This window comes from Clinocottus analis, unplaced genomic scaffold (genome assembly GCF_023055335.1).
Source record: "Clinocottus analis isolate CAN_PGR_092001 unplaced genomic scaffold, fCliAna1.0.p SCAF_4, whole genome shotgun sequence".
In the NCBI taxonomy this organism is placed as follows: Eukaryota; Metazoa; Chordata; class Actinopteri; order Perciformes; family Cottidae; genus Clinocottus; species Clinocottus analis.
The window spans coordinates 21,501,960-21,525,256 of NW_027176153.1; the positions used below are offsets into that span (position 1 = coordinate 21,501,960).

The 23,297-nt window shown below is 40.7% G+C and overlaps 3 protein-coding genes across 6 annotated transcripts; 2 read left to right on the top strand and 1 right to left on the bottom strand.

Annotated features, from left to right (window-relative positions):
* Positions 1-477: 477 nt before the first annotated feature.
* Positions 478-8,636, top strand: LOC137800554 (oxysterol-binding protein-related protein 2-like). Of its 4 annotated transcripts, none has more exons than XM_068597792.1 (14): positions 478-572; positions 857-1,005; positions 1,105-1,213; positions 1,537-1,612; positions 2,044-2,178; positions 2,400-2,497; positions 2,590-2,772; positions 3,239-3,346; positions 3,431-3,520; positions 3,614-3,740; positions 4,213-4,332; positions 5,260-5,383; positions 5,505-5,595; positions 6,419-8,636. In XM_068597792.1, the coding sequence occupies exons 2-14, from the start codon at positions 969-971 to the stop codon at positions 6,519-6,521; spliced, it is 1,401 nt and encodes a 466-aa protein (XP_068453893.1). In that variant the 5' UTR covers positions 478-572; positions 857-968; the 3' UTR covers positions 6,522-8,636. The 4 variants fall into 4 exon arrangements, with proteins under 4 accessions (XP_068453893.1, XP_068453894.1, XP_068453896.1 ...); XM_068597793.1 differs by lacking the exon at positions 478-572 and adding an exon at positions 610-765; XM_068597794.1 differs by lacking the exons at positions 478-572; positions 857-1,005; positions 1,105-1,213 and adding an exon at positions 1,837-1,936.
* An 813-nt stretch (positions 8,637-9,449) lies between these two features.
* On the top strand, positions 9,450-15,482 carry LOC137800518 (proteasomal ubiquitin receptor ADRM1-like). The gene is made up of 10 exons (XM_068597753.1): positions 9,450-9,523; positions 10,138-10,365; positions 10,450-10,566; positions 11,221-11,344; positions 11,482-11,568; positions 11,664-11,769; positions 11,963-12,207; positions 13,819-13,976; positions 14,245-14,347; positions 15,136-15,482. Exons 2-10 carry the CDS (start codon positions 10,156-10,158, stop codon positions 15,237-15,239), a joined length of 1,254 nt encoding a protein of 417 aa, XP_068453854.1. The 5' UTR covers positions 9,450-9,523; positions 10,138-10,155; the 3' UTR covers positions 15,240-15,482.
* Positions 15,483-15,651: 169 nt separating this feature from the next.
* cables2a (Cdk5 and Abl enzyme substrate 2a) lies at positions 15,652-22,792 on the bottom strand. Its single transcript, XM_068596752.1, has 9 exons — positions 22,234-22,792; positions 21,671-21,763; positions 20,242-20,319; positions 19,986-20,085; positions 19,715-19,883; positions 19,513-19,610; positions 18,231-18,337; positions 17,918-18,122; positions 15,652-17,085 (listed from the first exon to the last, which is right to left on the bottom strand). Exons 1-9 carry the CDS (start codon positions 22,788-22,790, stop codon positions 16,939-16,941), a joined length of 1,554 nt encoding a protein of 517 aa, XP_068452853.1. The 5' UTR covers positions 22,791-22,792; the 3' UTR covers positions 15,652-16,938.
* Between the last annotated feature and the right edge of the window lie 505 nt (positions 22,793-23,297).

Below are 23,297 nucleotides of genomic sequence, written 5' to 3' on the forward strand. Positions count from 1 at the left end.
ATTCAAAGACTTTGGATTTAGTCTACTGATACAAAGTGAAGTATTTTAATGTAACATTGATTTATTCATTCATGATCTGTGTTTGCCCATACAAGCATGAAACGTCTATAAAACCATAAGAATGTATATATTTTTTCAATCCAATATTAAATGGCATGTCTTATCTGTTTTGTTATGTTTGTTGTTTTTATCATTATATAGCGTTATGTTTTAATTGTTTGGTTGTATTTGCCTCATTGCAGTCCTGATATGTTGTGTTCTTGGTTCAATGATGCTAAGCACTTTGAAGCATCGTTTTTGCATTTCAGGGACACACAAAAAGTGCTGCATGAATAAAAACTATAGCTATAACTAGTTAATTTGACCATTGATTTGAGGAGTCGTGTCTGAAGTTTTGTGAACAGTTAAAAACGGCAGAACGTCTATTTCTAGAACGCACACTGCCGCGCTGTGATTGGCTGACGGATCCGTCAGTCACGGTGTCCTTGCCGCCCACTTCTGTCCCGTTTGAGAAGCAGTACACTCTTCGTGTTTTGATGTCACTTGAACATTAATTTGACCTGAAATCACAGGTATATTTAATTGAATTGTGTTTGAATCTTCGTGTCGGTGCCTGCGTTGATAACGTTAACTAATCTCTGCCCCCCAACTTCCGGTTAACGGCGAAGCTTAGCAGCAGGGATGCTAACAGCAAGTTAGCTAGTCCGAGCTAGCTAACAAACAACTAGCTGAAGCTCTTTGGGGGGCAGAGCTGCTGACAGCGAGGTAGAACGCTGTTGTTTGTTAGCCATATCAGGGGTGTTACTGGATAACCTCTGGCTGTCCTGCTTGGTGTAACTAGTCTGTGCTGTTGCAGGTAGTTGTCTTTTGGCTGTCTGTGATGCTTGGAGCGAGGGCGGGCTGCAGGGACAGGCCAATGGTGGAAACATGACTGTTGAGTAACACACGGTTACTTTCTCCGCTCAGTTATGAACAGTGAAGAAGAGTTTTACGACGCTGAGACTGGTGAGACACGCTGGCCAATGTATTATATCGTTAACGTACTTGCTTCTTGTGCTAAGTTGTCTTTAATTTCTTCCCTCGCCCTACTGTTGTCCCTATCAGGGCTGGAGTCTGATGATTCCTGTGAGGTCAGTTATAAAGATGCTCTGGTGTTTGACAGTAAGCGGGTGACTGACGGCAGCAACCAGGAGAATGGAGTGTGGGAGCGCAGGTGAGGAATCATGCAGATGTGTGGTGTGTCTTTCTGTATGCATGTGACCACATTAGTCTTTTAAAAAAGAAATGATGCATGCACTCGCATGTAGATGCAGACAAGGCCAGTGCAACCACAGTTTTATCCTGTTGGCCACTGTGTGGACCTCCTTCTGCAGAACATTTGGTGAAGCTAGTTAATATTTTTTTTTTTTACCGTGAAGATTTTTTGTATTTGAATGCTTGTAAAACAATATTATGCCAGCTATTTTCCAATTCACTGTCAAAAGTTTTGTCTGAGTTCACATTTTTTAAATCTTATTTGGTCCGAATGTGTACCAGGAAAACTCTGCCTGCTGAAATGATCTCCAGACACAATTTCAGTGTGTGGAGTATACTGAAGAAATGCATTGGCATGGTGAGTCCCATCTGCTTCCAATTTAATTTGACTTTCTGAAATCACATTTTGCCATTAAGCTGTTCATCTGGGTCTAGTGCGACATATTTTTGTTAATTTATAACTGAATACTTGCATGCTTCAGTTTTCATTGCACCGCTACAAGACTAATCTTGTCTGAACTCTTTGTGCTTCTTTCTGCCCAGCTGACTATATATTTGGCGTTGAACTATTTTTTTTGCAAGTTCTCCATAGCTTAAACATCAGAAAACCAGGGATAAATAACGCATGTCCAACAGTATTTGTTGCATGAAAGTGGCTTATGTTGCAGAAATAATATGATGCGTAAGTTGTTTAAGTAAGCAATTTTGTACGGCAGTGTCGATCCTATCTGGTAGTTCACATGCGTATTCATGTGCCCTGTTCCTTGATCTTTTCATGTGCTCTTATAGGAGCTGTCCAAAATAGCGATGCCGGTTGTGTTTAACGAGCCGCTGAGCTTCCTTCAGAGAATCTCTGAGTACATGGAGCACACTCACCTCATCCACAAAGCCTGCAGTTTGTCTGCCTCAATAGACCGAATGCAGGTACAAATTTAGATTTTTTTTTTCTTTGAAAACCTAAAGATATTCAGCTTTTTAATCACATAGGGCAAAGGAAATCGTGAAATTATCACATTTGAAAACCTAAAACAAGGAGATTTGTGGTGTTTTGTTTAAAAACGACTTGAAGGGTTCATTTTCTATCGGGCAACAAACCGATTATTCCTTGCCGCTCTTCTCTGATTTGCTTCATGTCTCTGTAACAGGTTGTTGCTGCGTTTGCTGTTTCAGCTGTAGCATCTCAATGGGAAAGGACTGGAAAGCCATTTAATCCTTTACTGGGAGAGACATATGAACTCACAAGGTATTGGAGAAGACACTATTGTCTTGATGATAAGACGGACACCACAAATGTTTCTTATGAATTGATGCAAGTTTCAAAATGTGTTTTTAAAGAGAGGACGAGGGCTACAGATTGATCTCAGAGCAGGTGAGCCACCACCCCCCTGTCAGTGCCTTCCATGCCCAGTCTCTGAAACAAGACTTTGAATTTCACGGCTCCATTTACCCAAAACTCAAATTCTGGGGTAAAAGTGTGGAGGCTGAGCCTAAAGGCGTCATGACGCTGGAGCTATCGAAGTGAGTATTTGTGCTTTTCTTTTATTTGTTAGGAGTAGCTTCACTGTGGTGGTGCTTTTTAGCGCCTGATTGTTTTGATTATTTGTTGTCTTATGCTCACTCTTAAATTTAAATACAAACTGTGGATACTTTTTTTTTTTATCAATGTGACCGTGTCTCCAACTAATCTTTAAAGCATTAATTGAACATTGTAGGAAGCACGTTTATTTGTATTCACCTGAGCGTTCGATGAGAAGATTGATACTACTTTCGTATCATTTGGTTACATTTCGCTACAGCCAGTGGTGGGTTAGCTTAGCATAAATACTGGAAATGGATGGCCTGGCCCTGTCCAACGGTAATAAATTATCTTTTTAACAGACAGGCACAAGAGTGGTGTCATTCTTTTCATCTAATTATTGACAAAGAAAAAGGAATGTGTGTTTTTCCCAAAATATCAAATTATTCCTTTCTGAATTTCTCACAGACATAAAGAAGTGTACACATGGACAAACCCAATGTGTTGTGTGCATAACATCATACTGGGAAAACTCTGGATTGAGCAATATGGAACAGTGGAGATAGTCAACCACAGGTACAGTGACAATTGTTAACTGCAATCTTTAAACTAGTTGTCTGATTGGTTATTGATTTACACATGTACTTTTAAATTCATCAGCACTGGAGATAAGTGTGTGTTGAATTTCAAACCGTGTGGAATGTTTGGAAAAGAGCTGCACAAAGTCGAGGGTCATATTGTAGACAAAAGGTAAGGGCACGGTCACAACAACACTGTTAATATCCATTTGTTGTGATTTAATTTGAACTAAACTGAATTAGATTTCCTTTGCTGTTGAACTAGTAAGAAGAAGCACAGAGTGATCTATGGGAAGTGGACAGAGTGCATGTACAGCATTGACCCCAAGGTTTACGAAGCATTCAAGAAGTCAGACAAGAAGACAGGGGGAGACTCAAAAAAGCCGAAACCGGTGAGTAAGCACAGTCAATCCTGTTTTGACTGATATCTGATCTTCAGCCGAGACAAAATGCTGCTTCTTGAGTCTGTTCTCGCGTTTGTCATTGACGTGTTTTATCTGTCTCACAAAGTGAAGTAATCTGTGACTCATCACTCTAAATTCTTTTCTCAAATGGTATCTTTTCCTTTCACAATAACATGCAGTGGCTTTAGTAGAAGGTAAGGTAAAAGTGTATTTGATATCTGTAATGTGCTACTGCTGTTGTCTAGTTTGAGTTATGTTCAAAGTATAGTGTATAAATAGATCATTGCCAGCACTAATCCATAATGTCTTGCAATGACATGCATTGTTGCTTGAGAGATGTGTTGAATTTGTGGCAACTGTAGTTCTGTGAATCAGCTGTTTGCACATGAGCTGTACGTACCGTCAGCTTCAGCTAGTCCACCACCGATAATAATATTTATCTCTGTGTATGTGTGTGTAGGGACATAGTTGTGAAGCTGAGGAGGAAGATGAGATCCCAGAAGTTCAAGAGACTGTGACTGTGATACCAGGAAGTGCCTTACTGTGGAGGATAACCCCACGGCCTGCTGATTCAGCACAGGTCAGCATCACACACACAGATTACATGATAAACCGTTAAAGCGGTCCTGTAGGCTTTGCCTTTAAACAAATTTAACCAAAGCCTGGTATGTTTATCATTGACGCCGGACCAACATGTGCAGTTCCTTCCCCTCATAAAACATTTAACACCAGCAGGGTAGCGTGAAACCGGCCGCATTGTCACACAAGCAGGAACAAAACAAACAACTGGGGCCCATTTATAGAAACACTTCTCGGGTAGCGTCACCTGCGTTACTCAGGTTACCTTAAAGTGTGGGGGAGTGGATGTTCTTGTGACAATAGATGCCTTTATATTGGAGTGAATGGCTAGGTTTATTTTTAATATATAATGTCTGTAGGCTGATTAATCCGGTTTATATAATAAAACACATATTTCAACTTTCTTGATGTATCTAGCCGTGCAGGTGTTTTGGTCTTATCTTCCCAGATTTTAAGTTATAATTCTCTGAAATATCTGACTCCAGTTAATTTTATGAGAGGTAAAGGAAATGGGTAAGTACACACTTGAGTAGTAAGAGTCTTCACTGAAAAGAACCTTTCTTCTGACAAAGTGGCTGAACAGAAGTAAACGCATTTACATTTTGGAAAGACTTAAAAAAAAATGTAGATCTTAATGTGGACACTACAAACAAAATTCCCCTCCATTCTGTTGGGGTGGAGGCAAATATCTCAAAACTGGGCAGATGCATGTACAACTATTTGCACGGATACCACTAGAGATAAATGAGAATTGTTATTTGTAAATCATTTGAGTGGACCAAGCCCACTGGCGGGGATTTATAAAAGCCCCTTCATAGATCAAGATTTTGTAGCAAAATATATTCAGATTCTATGAATTAGCTGATTTAACAGCCTGCAAAATCACCTAATGAACAAAGATTGTTGTTCTCTGCGTTTCCTTGTGTAGATGTATAACTTCACCAGCTTTGCCATGACACTAAACGAACTGGAGCCCGGCATGGAGAGACTACTGGCGCCGACCGACTGCCGGCTAAGGCCCGACATCAGAGCCATGGAGAATGGAGACATGGGTAACGCAAACCTGACATGAACACACTGAGAGAAGCTGACTCCATCATTCCACACACACACCCAACCAAACCCAAATGATGATGCAATTGCTTTTTCATTCATATTTCTGTGTTTTTATAGAATCATCAAGTACAGAGAAAGAACGGTTAGAAGAGAAACAAAGAGCCTCACGCAGGGAACGCTCCATGGATGAGGAGGAGTGGTCAACCAGGTGTGTGTGAGTGTGTGTGTATGAGCTTGTCACACAGTTAAAGGTGTATTTTTGAAGGTCTTGCAGATATAGCCCATCTCAGACAGGCACACTGTGACATAAATGTGATGGCATTGAAAACTATGCAGAATAACGCCTGATTCATTACATTATAGCCACAAATGTAACATTTCCATCACTACTCTGAATTGGATGCTATCATTTCAAATAAAAAAGGCACCACACTGTTTATTCCACAGAGAAAAATTTAATCCAATGAGTTTAGTAAACCACAAAAGACTGATTCAGCCAATTCAGGAGATTCTGCTCCCTTAAAACGCCTGCTTAGGGACTTACTCCTAATTGAGGTTAGTCGAACATAATAGTGAACATCATAATTCACTCACTGACTGATGCTAAATGAAAAAACGGATGAGAAAATGTATTAGAGAGAAGAACGTCCTTTGTGTTAACAATAGTTGAGGAAGGCTTCAACGGCAAAATCAATTTCTGTTAATGTCTAGTCACCGTTGACTGAATGACAGGAAAAGCACTTAACTACACAAATAAAGACCGAAATGCTCCATATTTCATGATTTCAATGGGCTCTTAATTACTGGATTCCTGCCGCGTTGAATAATTAGAGAGACTACGCTTCTCACTTCATCACAGTCTAACTAGAATAGAAACACTGGAGGCTGTGTCTCTTGATAGTGTAGAAGCTGTTTCTCACACCTCTCCAGCTGAAGAAGCTCCTCGAGGACTGCACATCCCTCATGCAATGTAATATTTCCTTTTAATGCTGTAATTTAAATTAGATTCTGCATGTTTTATGTGTCTGCAGGTGGTTTCAGCTGGGAACAAACCCTCACACTGGAGATGAGGATTGGCTGTACACGGGTGGATATTTTGACAGGAATTACACAGACTGTCCCAGCATTTATTGACCCAGGAGGAGGTGTTCAGTATGAAGATCTCCTCACCGCTCCGATAGGATTCACTTTATTTCTCTACGTCAATCGTTTGTGTCTTTGTGACGTCCAGACACTCACAGGTACTGTGTCTTTGTGCGAGTCCATGAAAAGCTGATATCAAAATGTCAGATTAGTACCGACTGGGGACTTTGTCCACAGGAGAAATGTCATATTAAGAATTTTAGGGTTTTTAGAGTTTACTTACAGTCAATGTTGACAGTCAGTAACATGTGTGTTACTGACTTGTCTGGGTTTTTAAACAAGTCACCCACGTGTGTCACGCGCGCACGTTTGTATGTTGCGTGTGTGTGTGTGTGCGCGTGGTGGTGAACATGCTGCTGCTGCTGCAGGACGCAAAACTCTGACTTCTAGAGAATATATTCTCAGTTTAGTTCAGGTACTCTACCGTAATCTTAGATGTAGACATACCACACACCTGTCCTGTTGTATTCAAATATCAGGGGTTATTTAAAAAAATATATATAACCCATTTAAATATTTGATGGGCATTTTAGTTACCTTTAAACATCCATAAAATGAAATGTCATAAGTGTGACACATTTTCTGTGAATAGAGACTTACAGTAGAGATGAAAGCTGCTTATAACCACGTTTACAGTCACAGTAAACATTGTTGGTACATTATATTGTTGTCCACTGTAACATAGAGGATGTGTATGATAATTGGTGCGTGCATGTTCACCAAGATGATTATTTACACAATGTTAAAAGCCATAAAAACGTTTTTCTGCACTAAGTCTAATACTGTAAATGGATTCACGTAAAACGTTAAAGCAAAAGGATACAGAGGATTTCAAAGTCTGACACTATAAGAAAGATGTTAATGGGATATTCTGAACCATACAGTCAAAACTATTTTAATCAAAAGTTCATGTTTATGTATTTTTAAACGCTTATTAATATTATTTGTCTTACTTAAGACAAACTAACTAAACAAGGAGTATAATGTTGCCCTGGAGTCAGTTAGGTAGTTAGCTGTTTTTTGTTGTTTTATAAAAGTATGTTTGTTTATTTTGGTAAGTTTTACACTATTAAAAGTTTGCCAAATTAGCTATTAGCAATTCCTGTTCCCATAAAATGTACAAACGACTATCACTGGATGACTTTGATACTGAAGAAAAGTTTTTTTTTAAAAACAAGATGATTCTCAGGCAAGTCCTGAAGTTATAAAGATAGTCTTTGATTTTGATTACTTCTAAGAGGATTTTTAAACGTTTTATTTATTTGCGAGATGATTTTCCTGGGAAGTGCAAAGTCAAGCCGAATCTAAAAACGCGTTATATATTTTGTGAGTTGCGGCTGATGTCTCTCCCTCTGCGCTGCCCCGTCAAAGCACAGCTCGAAAACCTCTCGTATACAGAGAACGCTGTCATACGCACTGGTTATTGATTATTATGACCTATTTGTCTTCACACATGGACAAGTAACTGACTTTTTTTAGAGTTTCCATTTTGATGCCCTGAGTCATATTTCCCCCTCAGTGAAAGCTGTGTTTTTAAAGAGAGAGAAAAAAAAAACAGGACCGTGTCGCCATCCTAAATCTATGCAAAAGTGATCCATCCAGTCTGCTCTCCTATAATGTGAAAAATTAAACACTTACTCCTCTTTAGCTTGTAGCCAATGTGTGTTTCAGACGCTTCAGAGGCAGCAGTCGATGAATGTTGTGCGCTGATGATATAATGCTTCCATACATACAGCAGTTGTTAGACGGTATATAGATGTTCCTTTGTGTTTCAAGGCACTAACATTGCATAAACTGCACATTCAAACGCTCACAGTCCAATGCACATGTTGTACAGTGAAAATATATTCTACATCATGTCTTCCCCCAAGCTTCTCAACTTCTCTTTGAATTCAAAGCACTTTGTGACGCCTTCAGACACTCTTAAGGTGCCGGTTCGCTCCAATGGTTCTTCTGATCTCACTCTTTTTGCCTTTTTGTGTCATCTAGCATCTATTTGAAAATGTTTACATTGTATGTTCATTCCCTCCCATACTGTTATCCACATACAACCATATGCAAACATGGCATATTTGAGAAATAAATGATGAACTATTGAAACTACCAGCCCTGCTGTTGTTTGAACACTCACTACCTGCTGCTACATATGTTAACCCTTGACTTACTTTGATTACATTCTCATCTTAGTCTTGTTCCTTTCTATTTTATAATGATGCCATTATTAATGATGGCAATCCTAAGATTTATTACGCATGTACTCATGTACCTAACCTAAGTATGTAAACAAAATAGGAATACCACCAGTTAGAAGTACTGTGACAAGCAAAGTCCTGCATTCAAAATTTTACTCTAGTATAAATACAAAGGTATTAGCAACACAATATATTTACAATATCCAAAGTAAAAGTACTCATTATGCGAATTAGCCATTTCAAAATGATATTATTGGATTATGAATGTTGTTTAATGTTCATCTCACTTTACTGGTAACGGTGGAGATCATTTTAATTGCTTTACTCTGTAATATATAAATACTCGAGTACCCCAAAACTATTGTGCAATCCTGAGTGCACTACTTGAATAAATGTACGTAGTTACTTTCCATGACTGGTTATTAATATCATCAACAGCCTTTCAAACCCATTCAAAAGGATTATTCATCTAGAAAAATTTCAAAAGGGATTTCTCAACTGATTCATAACATATTTGATTTATTAACCATGATTGAAGCCATTAGCTACAATTTAAATATCCATTAAAGGATGTCTAATTCGAAAGTAGTTTTGTCTCTGATCCATGTGTGTATAAAAAAAGGTCCAGTACTCGAAACAGTCTGTGTCCTCTCTACCGAACATGCTCATGGCGATTTAAAGCAACCTCCTCGCTACGCGGTTCGACCAATCACAGTAAAGCCCCGGTGCCAGCCAGCCAATAGCAACCATCTTCAGTGTGTTAGCCTGATCTCCGGCTGAACAACATTTCAGTTAGTAAATGTAAGTATAAACATCTACCTTTCTCGTATGTATTTGTAAATTAGTAACATATAAACCAGATGTGTTTTAATCCTCGTGTGCGAAGTGTTTGACTGAAGCTCCGTCGTGATCTCCGCGAGCTGCAAACAGGCGGCTTGCTAACGTTACAGGATGCAGAGTCATCTGTGGCTGCTGCAGTAACGTTAGCTGGTTTATAATGGGAGCACTGGGGTTAGCTTTGTCCTATGTTTCGTATTAAATTGGCTTCTTACGTATAATATTTGTCGAATTTAGTAATTGTGTATGACAGCCGAGAAGAGCCGTATTATCCCTTTTTAAAGAAAATAACAAAATATTTTTGTTTTATTAAATGGGTTAGAATTATTTTTAGAATGGATGTGCAATCAGGAACTAGCATTTAAAATATACTTTTAAATAAAATAGACAATCTTGTTAATATCTGGGACTACACAGCTCTTTGATTATTGAAAATAAATCATTATTTTATTGTAAATATTTCTCTTTATATTTGTTTCTTGACTTTACAATTTGTATTTAGTATTCCTTGTATATAAAAACCTTAATAACTATATAACCTATATAACTGGCCTTTCTCCTCTCTGTCCTCCCTGCAGCAGTCTGTCCTCTTCATCATGGCGTCTGGAGCTTTGTTCCCCAGCATGGTGTCCGGGTCCCGCGGCTCCTCCAGCAAGTACCTGGTGGAGTTTCGGGCCGGTAAAATGACCATGAAAGGAAGCACGGTGACCCCCGACAAGCGCAAAGGTCAGGTCTACATCCAGCAGACCGACGACTCGCTCATCCACTTCTGCTGGAAGGACCGGACGACCGGGAACGTGGATGATGTACGCGACGCTGTCTGCATGAAACAAAGGCTCCACCTGTGTTTTACTATTCATCAATAACCCTTTTTTCATGTTCTGATTCAGGACCTGATCATCTTCCCCGACGACTGCGAGTTCAAACGGGTGAGCCAGTGCACCACCGGACGAGTCTATGTGCTGAAGTTCAAAGCTGGCTCCAAAAGACTCTTCTTCTGGATTCAGGTATGAAGCACAACATCCTGTTACACTTTGTTAAAAGGACACAACTACAAAGGTAAATGTAGAAGAGACACACTTTTATTATGCAGGCAATGGCACTGTTACAATTACAATCCAAGCATATGGGGGTTAAATGCAGAGGTCAAGTTTCATGAATTGTAATAAGTTGGTATCTCAGACCCGCAGGCTTTATATAAAGGATAAGTCTGTCAATTTTCTATGTTTTTCGTCAACAAATCCCATGAAAAGTCTATTTTTTTTTTTCTTTTCTCTGTGCTGTTTTCCAAAACCTATTAAAAAAACACATCAATGAGCAACACTGTTGTCCTAAATTATATGTCCCACGTCCACCATCCTGCTGTCTTAAATTCTCACTACGGGGGCCAAATGTGTATTAATCCGCAGCTGAAAATAGACCCTAACAACAGCCCTACTTACACCTGTTTGTATAACCTTTTCAAACGTAATACAATGCACATAATGAAGGGAGCGGTTACAGGGCTTCAGTCGTTGGTAAGAAATTGGTTGACTAACAAAAATATAGTATATTGCCATGTGTCAATACTTAAAGTAGTAGCATTTCAGAATGAATTAAGTGTTTAAAAAACATCCTTAGTGAGTCAGTACGTCTGAGCAGTTTAGTTGTTCTCATCTCAGGAGCCAAAGACCGACAAGGACGAGGAGCACTGCCGTAAAGTGAACGAGTATCTCAACAACCCTCCGATGCCCGGCGCGCTCGGTAGCGGCGGCAGCGGAGGACACGATCTGTCCGCTCTGGGAGGTAACGAATGCTCACATTGTAGTTTTCCTGTCATGTGAGAGAAGCTAAAAAATATTGCCCGTTATAAAACACCTAAAAAAAGTTAATTTCATTGCTGGCGCTGGATGTCAACTGTTATTTTTTCCCCCCATGTAAAGGGGAGGGTGGCCTGCAGAGCCTTCTGGGTAACATGAGCCACAACCAGCTCATGCAGCTCATCGGACCCACTGGACTTGGGGGGATCGGTACGTACCTCCATGCTAATGAGACAAAAGAAGGGGGACCACCTTGGTAAATGCAGTGTCGTGCGTTGACGTGTCTGCTTCCCTCTGAACGCCAGGTGGTCTCGGGGCGCTGGCTGGTCCCGGGTTGGCTAACCTCCTGGGCGGCAGCAGCAGCAGTAGCAGCAGCAGCAGTGTTCCCGCAGCCAGTAACTCCTCCACAAGGTGTCTTATACTCTTTAATATTATTATTTCATCTGCTGATTTAATTTTAAATGAATTGATGAATTAAAGTCCAAGGTTGACAGCTTCAGATTCCTCGTTTTGTCGGACCAACATTCAGTTTTCTATCATATGAGACTAAATGTCCCAGATTGATAAGTGTTAGTATCTCGTGTTGACTCGTGATCTCTCTCAGTCCGTCCACAGCCGTCACCCCCACCTCCACCTCTGCCACCAGTCGGCTCGGCTCCACCCAGGTGCCGACCACCCCCATCACCCCCTCTGCCACCTCGGCGGCCTCCCCCACAGCCACCACCCCCTCCACCCCGGCTGTTTCCTCCGCGGCGGCGGCGGGGGCGGCGAGCCCGGCACAGCCCATCCAGCTGAGAGACCTGCAGAGCATCCTGGCCACCATGAATGTGCCCGCCAGCGGACAAGGAGGTGAGCGACCAGCCGAGTGAGAACTACACACTCCTCGGGACGGGAACTACACCCACGCTAAAATAACCACCAGAGGAAAACGCACATAATTAGGCCTAAGACGTGTGGTCTCGCAAGTAATCAAGCAGCAAAGAAATAGCACTGTGGATGCAATCGTCTCTGTAATACTGGGTCATTTTAACATGAAAACTATCATTTGCAAACTGCAGTCTATTGCTGGTTTGATTTAATTTGACTTTCGCTACTCTATATTAGGCTCAACTATCCTGTTTCATGGATACTTTTGATTCACCTCGCCTACAGAGCCACATTAAAAACTGGAAACTACTGAAGGAGCAGAAACGGATGAACCCGCAGTATCCGTCCTGCTCGGCACCAAACGGCAGACAGAAATAGTTCAGACTCGTCGGTGAACACAGTGGAGCATTTTAGCAGTTTAAGGCGACCAAAAACAGAGATAAAGGAGATTGATTATTGGACATCCAGTCCCCTTTTATAGGTTTTGGGAATTATAATTGTCCCTTGTCACTATTTTTTAGAGATTTGTGCTACAAACACATTATAATCTGAGAGAATATGTGTTTACGGAGATTAAACTATATATATATATATATATATATATATATATATATATATATATATATATATATATATATATATATATAGGAGTTAAAATTAGCACCACTTTGAATATCTACAGCTGTAAAATGCAACATACACATTAAAGCAGCAGAAACATCTTGTATAATAGTAAACGGGAGACCGTCTTGTGATGGGATCGGACCAGCTGTGAATCCGAATTGGGGCAGGGGTTTTAAGTGTGGTGGGTGAATGGCCTCCATACTTCTTACCCCCCTACCGATGGCCCTCCTGCTTGGACCACACTCCTCTTCAAGCACGTTCTTTATCTTGATCTCAACAACACGCCTGTAAAGATCTGTGACTGACAGACATAAAAACACCTGGCAAAATACTCAAATCTGCTCCTGTGGTACTTCCCACTACTATGTGTAGCACATTTAGCCATGACGTCACCTCGTGGTGACTCACACACACACACTGACAGACGGTGAAAACATTACCAGCCAAACATTGTCACGGCCGGTAAATTGCAGCGAGGGAATATTTTACTGCACAAAAGTACATTTTTCGAACAATACTACGACTTTTACTTGAGAGCGGTTTTGAATGCAGGACTTGTAGCGGAGTATTTTTCCAAAGTGAGGTATTGCTACTGGGATATTGTTACTTTTACTCAAGTAAATGATCTGAATACTTCATTCTCCACCGTTTATACATTTTCTGACGTCCTAAAGCAAGTTCATTTATTAAATTCCCATGACTTGAGAGGTGGGATTTCCTACTGCAATTGAATATATAACTGGAAGTAACGGATGTCAGACAGGTCGACATTCAGGTGTTTGAATATTTGAACTCTCGCTATCTAAAGGCTATAATCCAGACAGATAGACGAGGATTTGGACAAGAGTATGACCCACAGACTGGCACACATAAATAAGCTAACCAAACTGAAGAAGTAGTGTTTGTCGCTGAGGCCCATCTGGATACTTAGAGAGTAACCAGTCAGTCGGTGGTGTGTGTCACCCGCAGTGGACCTTGCCAGCGTCCTGACTCCTGAGATCATGGCGCCCATCCTTGTGAACCCGGAGGTGCAGCAGAGGTTGACTCCTTATCTGCCCTCTGGAGAGTCCCTGCCTCAGAGCACGGAGGAGCTCCACAACACGCTCAGCTCGCCTCAGTTTCAGCAGGTAACGTGTTCGCTGCTGGACGCCCCTCTGTGGGTTTCTATCGGCTTGGAACTCATTATAACTGAACTTTATTTCTGGGAATGATTTATATTCAAAATCAATACAACATTTTTTATATTGCCCAGAGATTTTGTATTGTATCTCCAGTATATTCTGGTCACCGTGAGGCTCTCTACATATAAATATATCGCTCTCTCTCTTGTTGGTATTTAGTATCTTGTCCTTTTTATATCTTTTCCTTATCTGGGTGTTTATCGTCTCCCTGCAGGCTATGAGCATGTTCAGCAGCGCCCTGGCATCCGGGCAGTTAGGGCCTCTGATGAACCAGTTTGGTTTGCCTGCTGAGGCTGTGGATGCAGCCAACAAAGGAGGTCAGTGTTTTGCCCACACAAAGCAGAGAAAAACTGTAGCCGTTAGTTTCACCGCCAAAAAACACGTCTTCATGTTCACGCCGGAGATTGAAAGACAACGGAGGAAACTGGAATGTTGACAGTGATATTTCTATCTTATTAAATAGTGCTGGAATGTAGCAAAGCACATTTACTCTATTCAGTATTCAGATCCTTTACTTAAGTAGAAGTACTCGTGCGACACTCTGAAAATACTCCACTCCGAGTAAAAGTCATGTATTCAAACTTCAGTAAACGTTCGCCTCGCATCAAAAGTGACAATTAATCCCGGTCAGTGATTTACTTTTATACTGTTATTAACTCGCAAAACAAAAATCATCTTGTGTGTAGTCAGTCCATCATTAGTCCAAATTGAGCTACCTAATACTTCTACTTCACCAAAAAACTTCACTAAATGCTTGTGTTGACTTTAGTTACCGTAAAATTTTACATACCTATGAGGAATTATAGATTAAATGGTATAAAGTGAATAAAATGAGCTCCTCCTTGACTTCAAATGCTTTCATACTAACGCACCAACAATAATTATTGTAATGCCATAATGTAAATTAGTTGTGGTACTTTTCAAACATATTTTATACAGTACTCTACTGTGACCTTTCCATAACATTATGACACTATTCTTTGACACACCATGCAATTACCTTTCATGATTTTATCATACTAATTATATAGCGTGACTTTTTTTCAATGATAGAGTTTTTAAACCAAAATTTCACATGCTATAATAAAACTTTCCATCGTTGTAGATGTCGAGGCTTTTGCCAAAGCCATGGAGACGGAGACGAAGTCGGACCAGGACGGAGACTCCAAAGACAAGAAAGACGACGACGAAGACATGAGTCTGGACTAAGAATTGTCAAAGATAATTATTTAAGGTATTTATTTAGCTGCTTCACTCGTTTTGTAACTTTTAAACATTAAGGATAAAGATTGTGGCTTATATATAGTAGAGAACGTCACTAAGACCCCCTCCCTTGCTGGTAATGCCGTGTTCATCCTCCAACACTGTGTTGTGTTATTAAAACTGATGAAGCCGAGTGATCATGTAACCACCTGCATGTCAGCGACTAGTCTGAGCAGTAAAACTATGAGAAACATGCCGGCTGTCTTGTGTTTATTCTCATAATTCACCTCACCTAGAGAAGATGCACTGCTTCATATGATTGAGAGAGAAAAAAATAATCACAAAACATGAATTTTCAGTTTCTGAAAATATATTTGAAAAACATCAATTTTACAGTATGAAAACAATAAATACACATTTGACATCAACCATACAAATACAACATTTTCTGCAGTTACATATATCTATTTGGACGTTTATCATGATACATTTTTCAGCACTAACATTTTTCCCAGACCAGAACAAGCACAACACTTAAAGATCTCTACAGCAGCGATACTCCGAAATGTCACTCGCGATGAGAAGGTTAACCATTTCACTGCCGCTGTAGTTTTAGGCACTTTTTCGTTTCCGTACATGAACACCTAAATCTGAAGAACGACTACACATTAAGTTGGCAACTGCAGTCGTGTTAATGAAGTGTGGTACGTGTAGTTATGTGGAAGCAATACAATCAGTTACCTTCATTAACTTACAATGGGAGCACAGGTGATGTCAGTGATCACAGCAACAGTAATACATATTAAACATCTCTTTGGATTAGATTTGAGCCATTCAAAGACATGAGAACATAAACTTGAGAACTGAAAGATGATAAATTCCAGTGCAGTGTTTTTTTTAATATATATATACACATATCTCTAATATATATAGAGATTTATATATATAGCTATACAGAAAAACATCCCTGGTTAACATTAAAACATCACATTTACTATAAATAATGTATCCAAATTCCTGTTTTATTACAGTAGAACAGTGGTTATACTGTATGTCGGCACACAGGTGGCCACACAAGTGTGAACTCATTTCTATTCAAAAGATAAATATATGAATGTGGCTGGATTATTATTGGACATAAATATTGAACGAACTTAAACGGAAGGTTACGTCCTTCTCGGATCTTTCCAAACAATCAACAGTGTCAGTCTCATGGCTGGAAATCACTTCAATGTCACAGTGGGTTTAAAAAAGGCATTTACAAAATCAACAGTATGGTTCCTCTGTAATTCATAAGCACTATACAGGACCGCCTGCTAGTCATGAGTAATGTGCAGGAGACGCGTCTTCCACCAACATCACAGCGTGTTTGCTTTAAATAGTTTTGAGAACACTCGGACGTACCAAAATAAAAGCACAATTAACGTGCTCATCGAAAAACATCTCTAACATAGAGTTCATCACCGCGACGTCACACACACGAAAAAGACATTCAGGGAGACACACATGCCGTGAAGTCTGAAATATGAGCGTAAACTCGTTATCCTTCATAAACAATGAGCGACCGACAAAATAAATAGTTTCAGAAGTATTTGTTTCAAACACCGCAGCTTATAAACTGGTCGATTACTCCACGACACACACACACACACACAAGCACACACACACACTCACTCACTGGATGGTGCGACAGCAGCGGTGACGCCTAGCCTTGCTGCTGCTGCACCAGCTTGCGGTAGTGCGGCATGACCTTACTCTCGGGTAGGTAAAGGCCCATCTCCAAGGCAACCAGCACCGGGAACTCCAACGGAATCAACTCCCGTCTGTTGATGCGGAAACGCTCCTCCAGCTTCTGCTCGTCCACACGGAGGAACCAGAGGAAGTTAAAGCACAACGCGGTGAGAGTGTGAACACGTGGAAATGTGTGTGGACGGTCGTAAACACTGAAATATATGAAGTATGTTTGATGCTCATGCAGGTTCATTTTGTCAATAAAGAGATGACTTTTTATTACATGACAATATGACTGAATGAATTTTATGACATACTATTAGAAGTGTGGGTGAGGTATATTAAAAAAATGTATATATATATTTATTTTTTTTAATTTATTTTGTATATATCTGTCATTCCTGTTCTTATACTTTATTTTGTGTGTTTAGTTTATTCCATCTGGTGTCTGTAAAGTGTCAGGTGCTACTTTGATAACAAATTTCACCGTGGGGATTAATAAAGTATATATCTGTTTTTGTAAAGGATAAATTGCGATAACCTTCTGACACTGTTAATTTTTTACATACAATGCTATGAACTGCTTATTACGTTTTTTCAACATGCTATACTAATGCTTTTTGTCGTTTTTTTCAACCCGAATCCTTTTTATCCCATATAAAACTGACTTTACATGCTTAGTCATTAGCTTTTTTTGTATTCAAAAAACTTCCACATTACTTTTTTTTTTCTTTTACACAGTACTTCATGCTTTATTACTTTATAACTTTTTGGCGAGAATTTATACAGCAGCCAATTTAAATTGATATAAGAGAAAATGAAAACATTATTCCACATGGAGTCAAGTTCTGTACGTGGGTTACTGGTTTTTCCACTTGGTTTACTCTAATCAGCAAAAGGACGGTGACAGTAAACAGGTCAACATGTCCGTGTTCTATGGAAACTTTACTCACGTCAATGAGATGTTTGACTTCCGGCTTCCGCAGGTCGCTGCTGATCTTCGCAGCGAGCAGGACGCACGTCGCTGCCACCAGCTTCCGGTTCTGCTTGTTGAGGCAGCCCTGCAGCACCAGCTTCTCAAAGTAAACAAAGGCCATCGCTATCGTCACCGGCTGGAGACCGCAGTCGTCGCTCATGGCCCGCATCTCCCGCTTCAGGCTGGTTGAACACGAGGGAGAAGTCACTAACTAGATTAGTTTTCTGTGTTTGAACCAGATAAATATTGAAAATGATATTTCATTTCAAAGCTCCAAGGGGAATCTGTACCTTCTTATCTTGCTCAGGGTGAGCTTGATGTGAGGAAACTTCTCTCTGAACGTCTCATTCATGTCCTTCTTCAGGTCAGATGGTTTGACATACTCAACAATAGTCGTCTGAAGAGATGAAACAAACAAACCAGCATTTCAGTACAGAAGTGACTCCAGTCAGCATGAAGTACAGATGCTATCAAGTTTTCCTTTTTCTGTTTCCCTGGAGGTAAGGACTGTTTCACACACACTCATGCTTGAGGCTACAGTCTTGTGATAGTCCGCTCTGCAGCAGTAACATCATGTGAACATGACATAATGTTTTACTCTCACAGAGCTAGAAGTTAGTTTACCAAGATCCGCTTCATTTTACAGATTATATCTAACCCTGTACCTGATTTCTATATCAAATCAATACGTCTGGCTTTCTTTATCGAGATCGTCATGTGCACTATATTTTATTTTGTGTTTCATTGCTGTGTGTCTGTCCACGGATAATCTTACATACTGCAGCACCAAACTGCTTAATATTTTGGGTGCTCTTTTATGGCTGAATGCTCTCATGGTTGCAATGACTCACAATTTCTCAAAAAATATTTTTTGAATAATTTGATACTGACTCACTACTCTAAACCGATCATAGGGGCAGCCAGTAAGACATTTGGGGAAACAGCTTGCTCAGTGTTGTTGCTCTGGACGGTGCGTTTGCCAATCAGCGTTTGCCAATCAGCCAAGCGGCAACCTCCAAGATTCCACTATGAAATTTTCACATGCGCAATCCAAATAGTTAACATGTGTGAATGTCTCCTAACAGCCCATGATCAAACTAAAATGACAGCATGTATTTCTCCTACAACAGGCAGGAGAAATACATTTGAATCCTATCTTTTGCCTTTTTTTGAGGAAACTGAATTCAGTCCTTGTTAAATCTGTAGAACTGCAGATACTGTGTCGTTTCAGTTGTAGCCAAATTTTGGATGGAATTATTTTTAATATAAAGACGAATTGCGAGAGGTGATATATCCTCCCTGCTGTGTCCTGTTACTTCCTCTTTCTGCAATCTTTGTCATGCACATACTTGAAAAAGAAAAAGAAAAGTAGAAAATAAACCTATTAACCCATACCTACCAGGAGAATGTTTTTTACTATGTTCTTTTACCCCAAAACGAAAAACTAGAATTATCGTTCACATTATCTTTTGAAAAAATGACTCGACTGAGAGACCGCTAACTGGAGAAATCTGACCTTGTCCTAAATTTGTGACGTGATGTAAATGTACTGAATGAAAAGAACAAACTCACCACGTATGATGCAAATATCAGAACCCTCTTGTGTCTCCCACAAGGCCACTGAGGGTCACTGAGGAGGTTAGGATTGTACTCCACCACCTCCTCTGTAGCTGAAAAACACAAGAAAGACATTGTGCAAAAAAAAACATCTGATTATCAGTTCAACAGTGCAGAAGCAGGCGTGTGTGCCTGTTGGTCCTAATTTGAGACATACATGAGTCTTGTGTTGTGTTGTTGTTCAGACGAGCCGGGGTGAAGTTCCTCTGTTGGTTGCAACGGAAGCGGGACTGGGGGGTCTGAGCTGGGCAGTTCTCTGGAGCGCTGCCGCTCTTCTGTCTCACTAAGGCATTGGTTGGGTAAAGGAACTGAGCATATGACACCGTCTGAGAAGCACAAAGGAAACAGTCAGGAACCTTCTAATCACGCAGGTGTACGAGTAATGAGAGTATTTCAAGTCCTCCTCGTAGCACTGGGAAGACATTTACCTTGCCGTAGTCTCCCAGCTCCACACCTTCAAGGGAAGGAAGCAGGTCAGCAGCCACCACAGAAGACAACCTCTGTCTCTGCGCCTCCAGCTTAGGATCACTGTTGAAAAAGAGTCACATTTGTGTCATTCTCACCCCACGACAAAGTCACACTGCCCCTTCCTGACAATGATGATGACAAATCACACAGGAGGATGATGAAAACATAAAAGCGATGGGTGAGTGCCCTCTGCTTGGGATGATGCTTTCTTTGTACCTGAGGTGAGCACTCTCTCCATATGGCAGCACTGAGAAAGCAGCGTATAGCGACCGCTTGGCACAAATCAGCACGATCCTGCAGGACACAGCAAGTTAAGGCAGACAAAACAGATGGTGTGTCAGTCTACAAGCAACAGCTAGTCACTGCTACTCAACAGCTACTGTCCTCACGAGATTCATCGTCAATTGAGCTACAGTGGCTACGAAATCAGTCACACTTCTGTGTTGCTCTGAATTACTACCAATGCTGAACAGCTACAAAGAACTACATAAAGCTCAAAGTGGAGAAAGAAAACCGAGCTGTAGTCAGTGATTTTGGCTTTAATGCTTGAATCATTATTAAATTATCAAACTACTCAACGATTAATTCTGTCAATCGACTTATTTTGCGTTTTAAAAAATACGTCTAAGTTTCTAAAATTTGCAGGCTATATTTGTTTTGGGAGAGGTAATATGATGCTGATTTCTGTCACTCAAAGGTTATGTAAACACTTGGGGCATAAACTGGGGCTCCACGCTGGACTGACGAACATCAACAAACAGTTTATGTTCACTAGAACTCTTATGTTCTGATAAATATGTAGACAAACCACAAGTTGTCTACTTACAACCACTGACTGAACACAACTTCAGCTTCAGCTTCTCACTAACCACCAATCAGTAACAGTCAGCAGACCCTGGGTCTCAGAGAGAGCTAATAAATCAGCAACACATCAATCTACTTGTGTTAATAGGCTTAGTTCCACAACCTAGATAGCTTTGCTTCAGACTAGTAAGTAACATGCACTGACTGCCTCAAACAGAATCTGAGACCTGTGGGGTTATTTTGCTGCATCATTGTTTTGCACACATCAGCAGAAAACACATGACACGTATTCATGTACGTGGGCATGAAATGTTAGTTAAGTGGAGGAGAAATGTAAAACAATGTTTAAAAAAAACACATAGTATGGCAAGCGGGTAATAAAATGATATGTTGTTTTCAGTGTGTAAGAAAATATTCCAGAAAATAAATCCAAAACAAATACGTCACTCTCCAGTAGTATCAGGCTTTGGAGTTACCTTCGTGTTGCTGTGATATTATTGGGTGTTACAAATCTACACGGCACCTCTTTTGGTTTTGGCAAAGCTTCAAATGGTGATTAAATTTACTGTAGCGGTCGCCACGCAGCAACTACACTGCTGTTAGTCCTCTGCAGGACAAACTAACTCTTTGTGCCAGAGTTAAGGAGCTTATTACAATACTAGCTGGAGTATAACACTACTTGTGAGCTGAATGTATATCCCAGAGTACAAAATAAAGCAGCCTTTGTTTTGTTTTTAACATTATGCTCACAGGCAACTTGCTGTAGCAACAATCCTCATGGGTTCCTCTATTATTTACATATGTATACAAATGTGTTTGTTAATATAAATTGGAGACTCACCTACATCCCCTGGTATCATACTGTCTCATACTTTTGATGAAGTGGACTTTCTTTGGCACCTTGGGTCCAGGAGAACCAGAGACATTCCTCAACCTGAGTACCATTAGAGATCCACAAAAAACACGTATTTAATGCAACAACAAAACATAAGGACCTTCACCAGATATGACTCAATCTGTAATGTAAACATCTTTAGCATCATAGATTCTGAGTTAAAGCAAAAGTATGTTCTCTAAACAACCTTCATCATAAAGCTGACAATTGGCAGAGGAGTTATGTCCCATTTTAAAGCAGGCAAGTGACAATCACTTATATCTAAGACATCATGTAACATTGGAGAATACAGTGAAACCTTATAATGTTCCATCTATACATAATATGTAAAGATCTTTAATAGGTGAAAGCAGAGAATACTGGAACTTCACTAAGGCTACATAAGTAGAAGAGAATGAAAGTGACTTCCTGTCTTTATAACGCTATCTGCTGGTTTCATTTTATGCGGAAGTGAGACACTTGGCCGGTTTAAAGGCCCATGTTGAGACACCGACCACTGATACACTCACCTCTGCCTTGAATCCAGAGCGTTACCGGCCGGAAGCGGGCTGATAGCGGCGGGCGTTGACCTGACACGGGAGCAGGGCTGGTGTCCGCCGGTAACAGGAGACAGAGGTGTGTCTGGGGTAAGCGTCTCGGCCGCACTGCCACCCTCCAAAAATACCTCGTTGGCGCCTACAGCGGGCGCCCCGAAAGGTCCCGGGGACATTACCGCAGAAGGTCTGGTTGGACTGACCACCACCCCGGGAAAACTGGAGGACGAGCCACTTCCGGCAGCGGCGGGTTCTGTCACCTGGGCGGTCGGTTCCTGGCTAACCGCCGGCAAGGGCTCGAGCTTTGCGCCGCTGTCTCTGGTCCCGAGTCGCTGCTCCTCGGCGGTTCTTTGGTCGCCGTTTCCATGTCTCAGCAGACACTGAGGCCGTCCGTCGAGTGAGATATTAGTGAGAAACAACAACGCCGCTTGTCTCCTTCTAGAATCTTTCGCTTTCCTCCGGTGCTCTCGGTGTGTTTTCACTGGTTTACTGTTGTTGCCGGTGGACTGCAGACCGCAGACAGCGGTCGCCATTCTAGTTTGAAATGTGGCCGTTGAACGCAAAGGCAACTGGAGACCGGTAGCACAGCATTAGCCACGCCCCTCTTGGCGCCGATTGGCGCCCATTGAAATTATGTATCTTGCTCGCCGTTGATTGGGTGTAGTAAAGTAGTGGGCGTTGCTCTGGAAACAAAGGAAGTATTTTTTTTTTTTTCTCCAAAATTTGATTGCTGATAAATTTATATCTATATGAAATGATTGAATTACTTGATCTTGGTTGTACAGTTATATACGCTTATGGAAAAAGCAGTTGTTGCAGTAATAGATACCATAATAAGTTATGTTTCCCACCAAAACTATGTTGTGCATTATGGCCATTGTGTAGAATTTACAGTAATTAGAATCAACAGTCAAATTAATAAATGAAATGCCAAATGTTTAGTGATTTATCCAAGCTAGCAGTATGCTCCATGGATGGCAACATGTATGACTTAACTATATATTTGTCTGTCTATACATTGTGTTTTAAAGTGTCTGGTT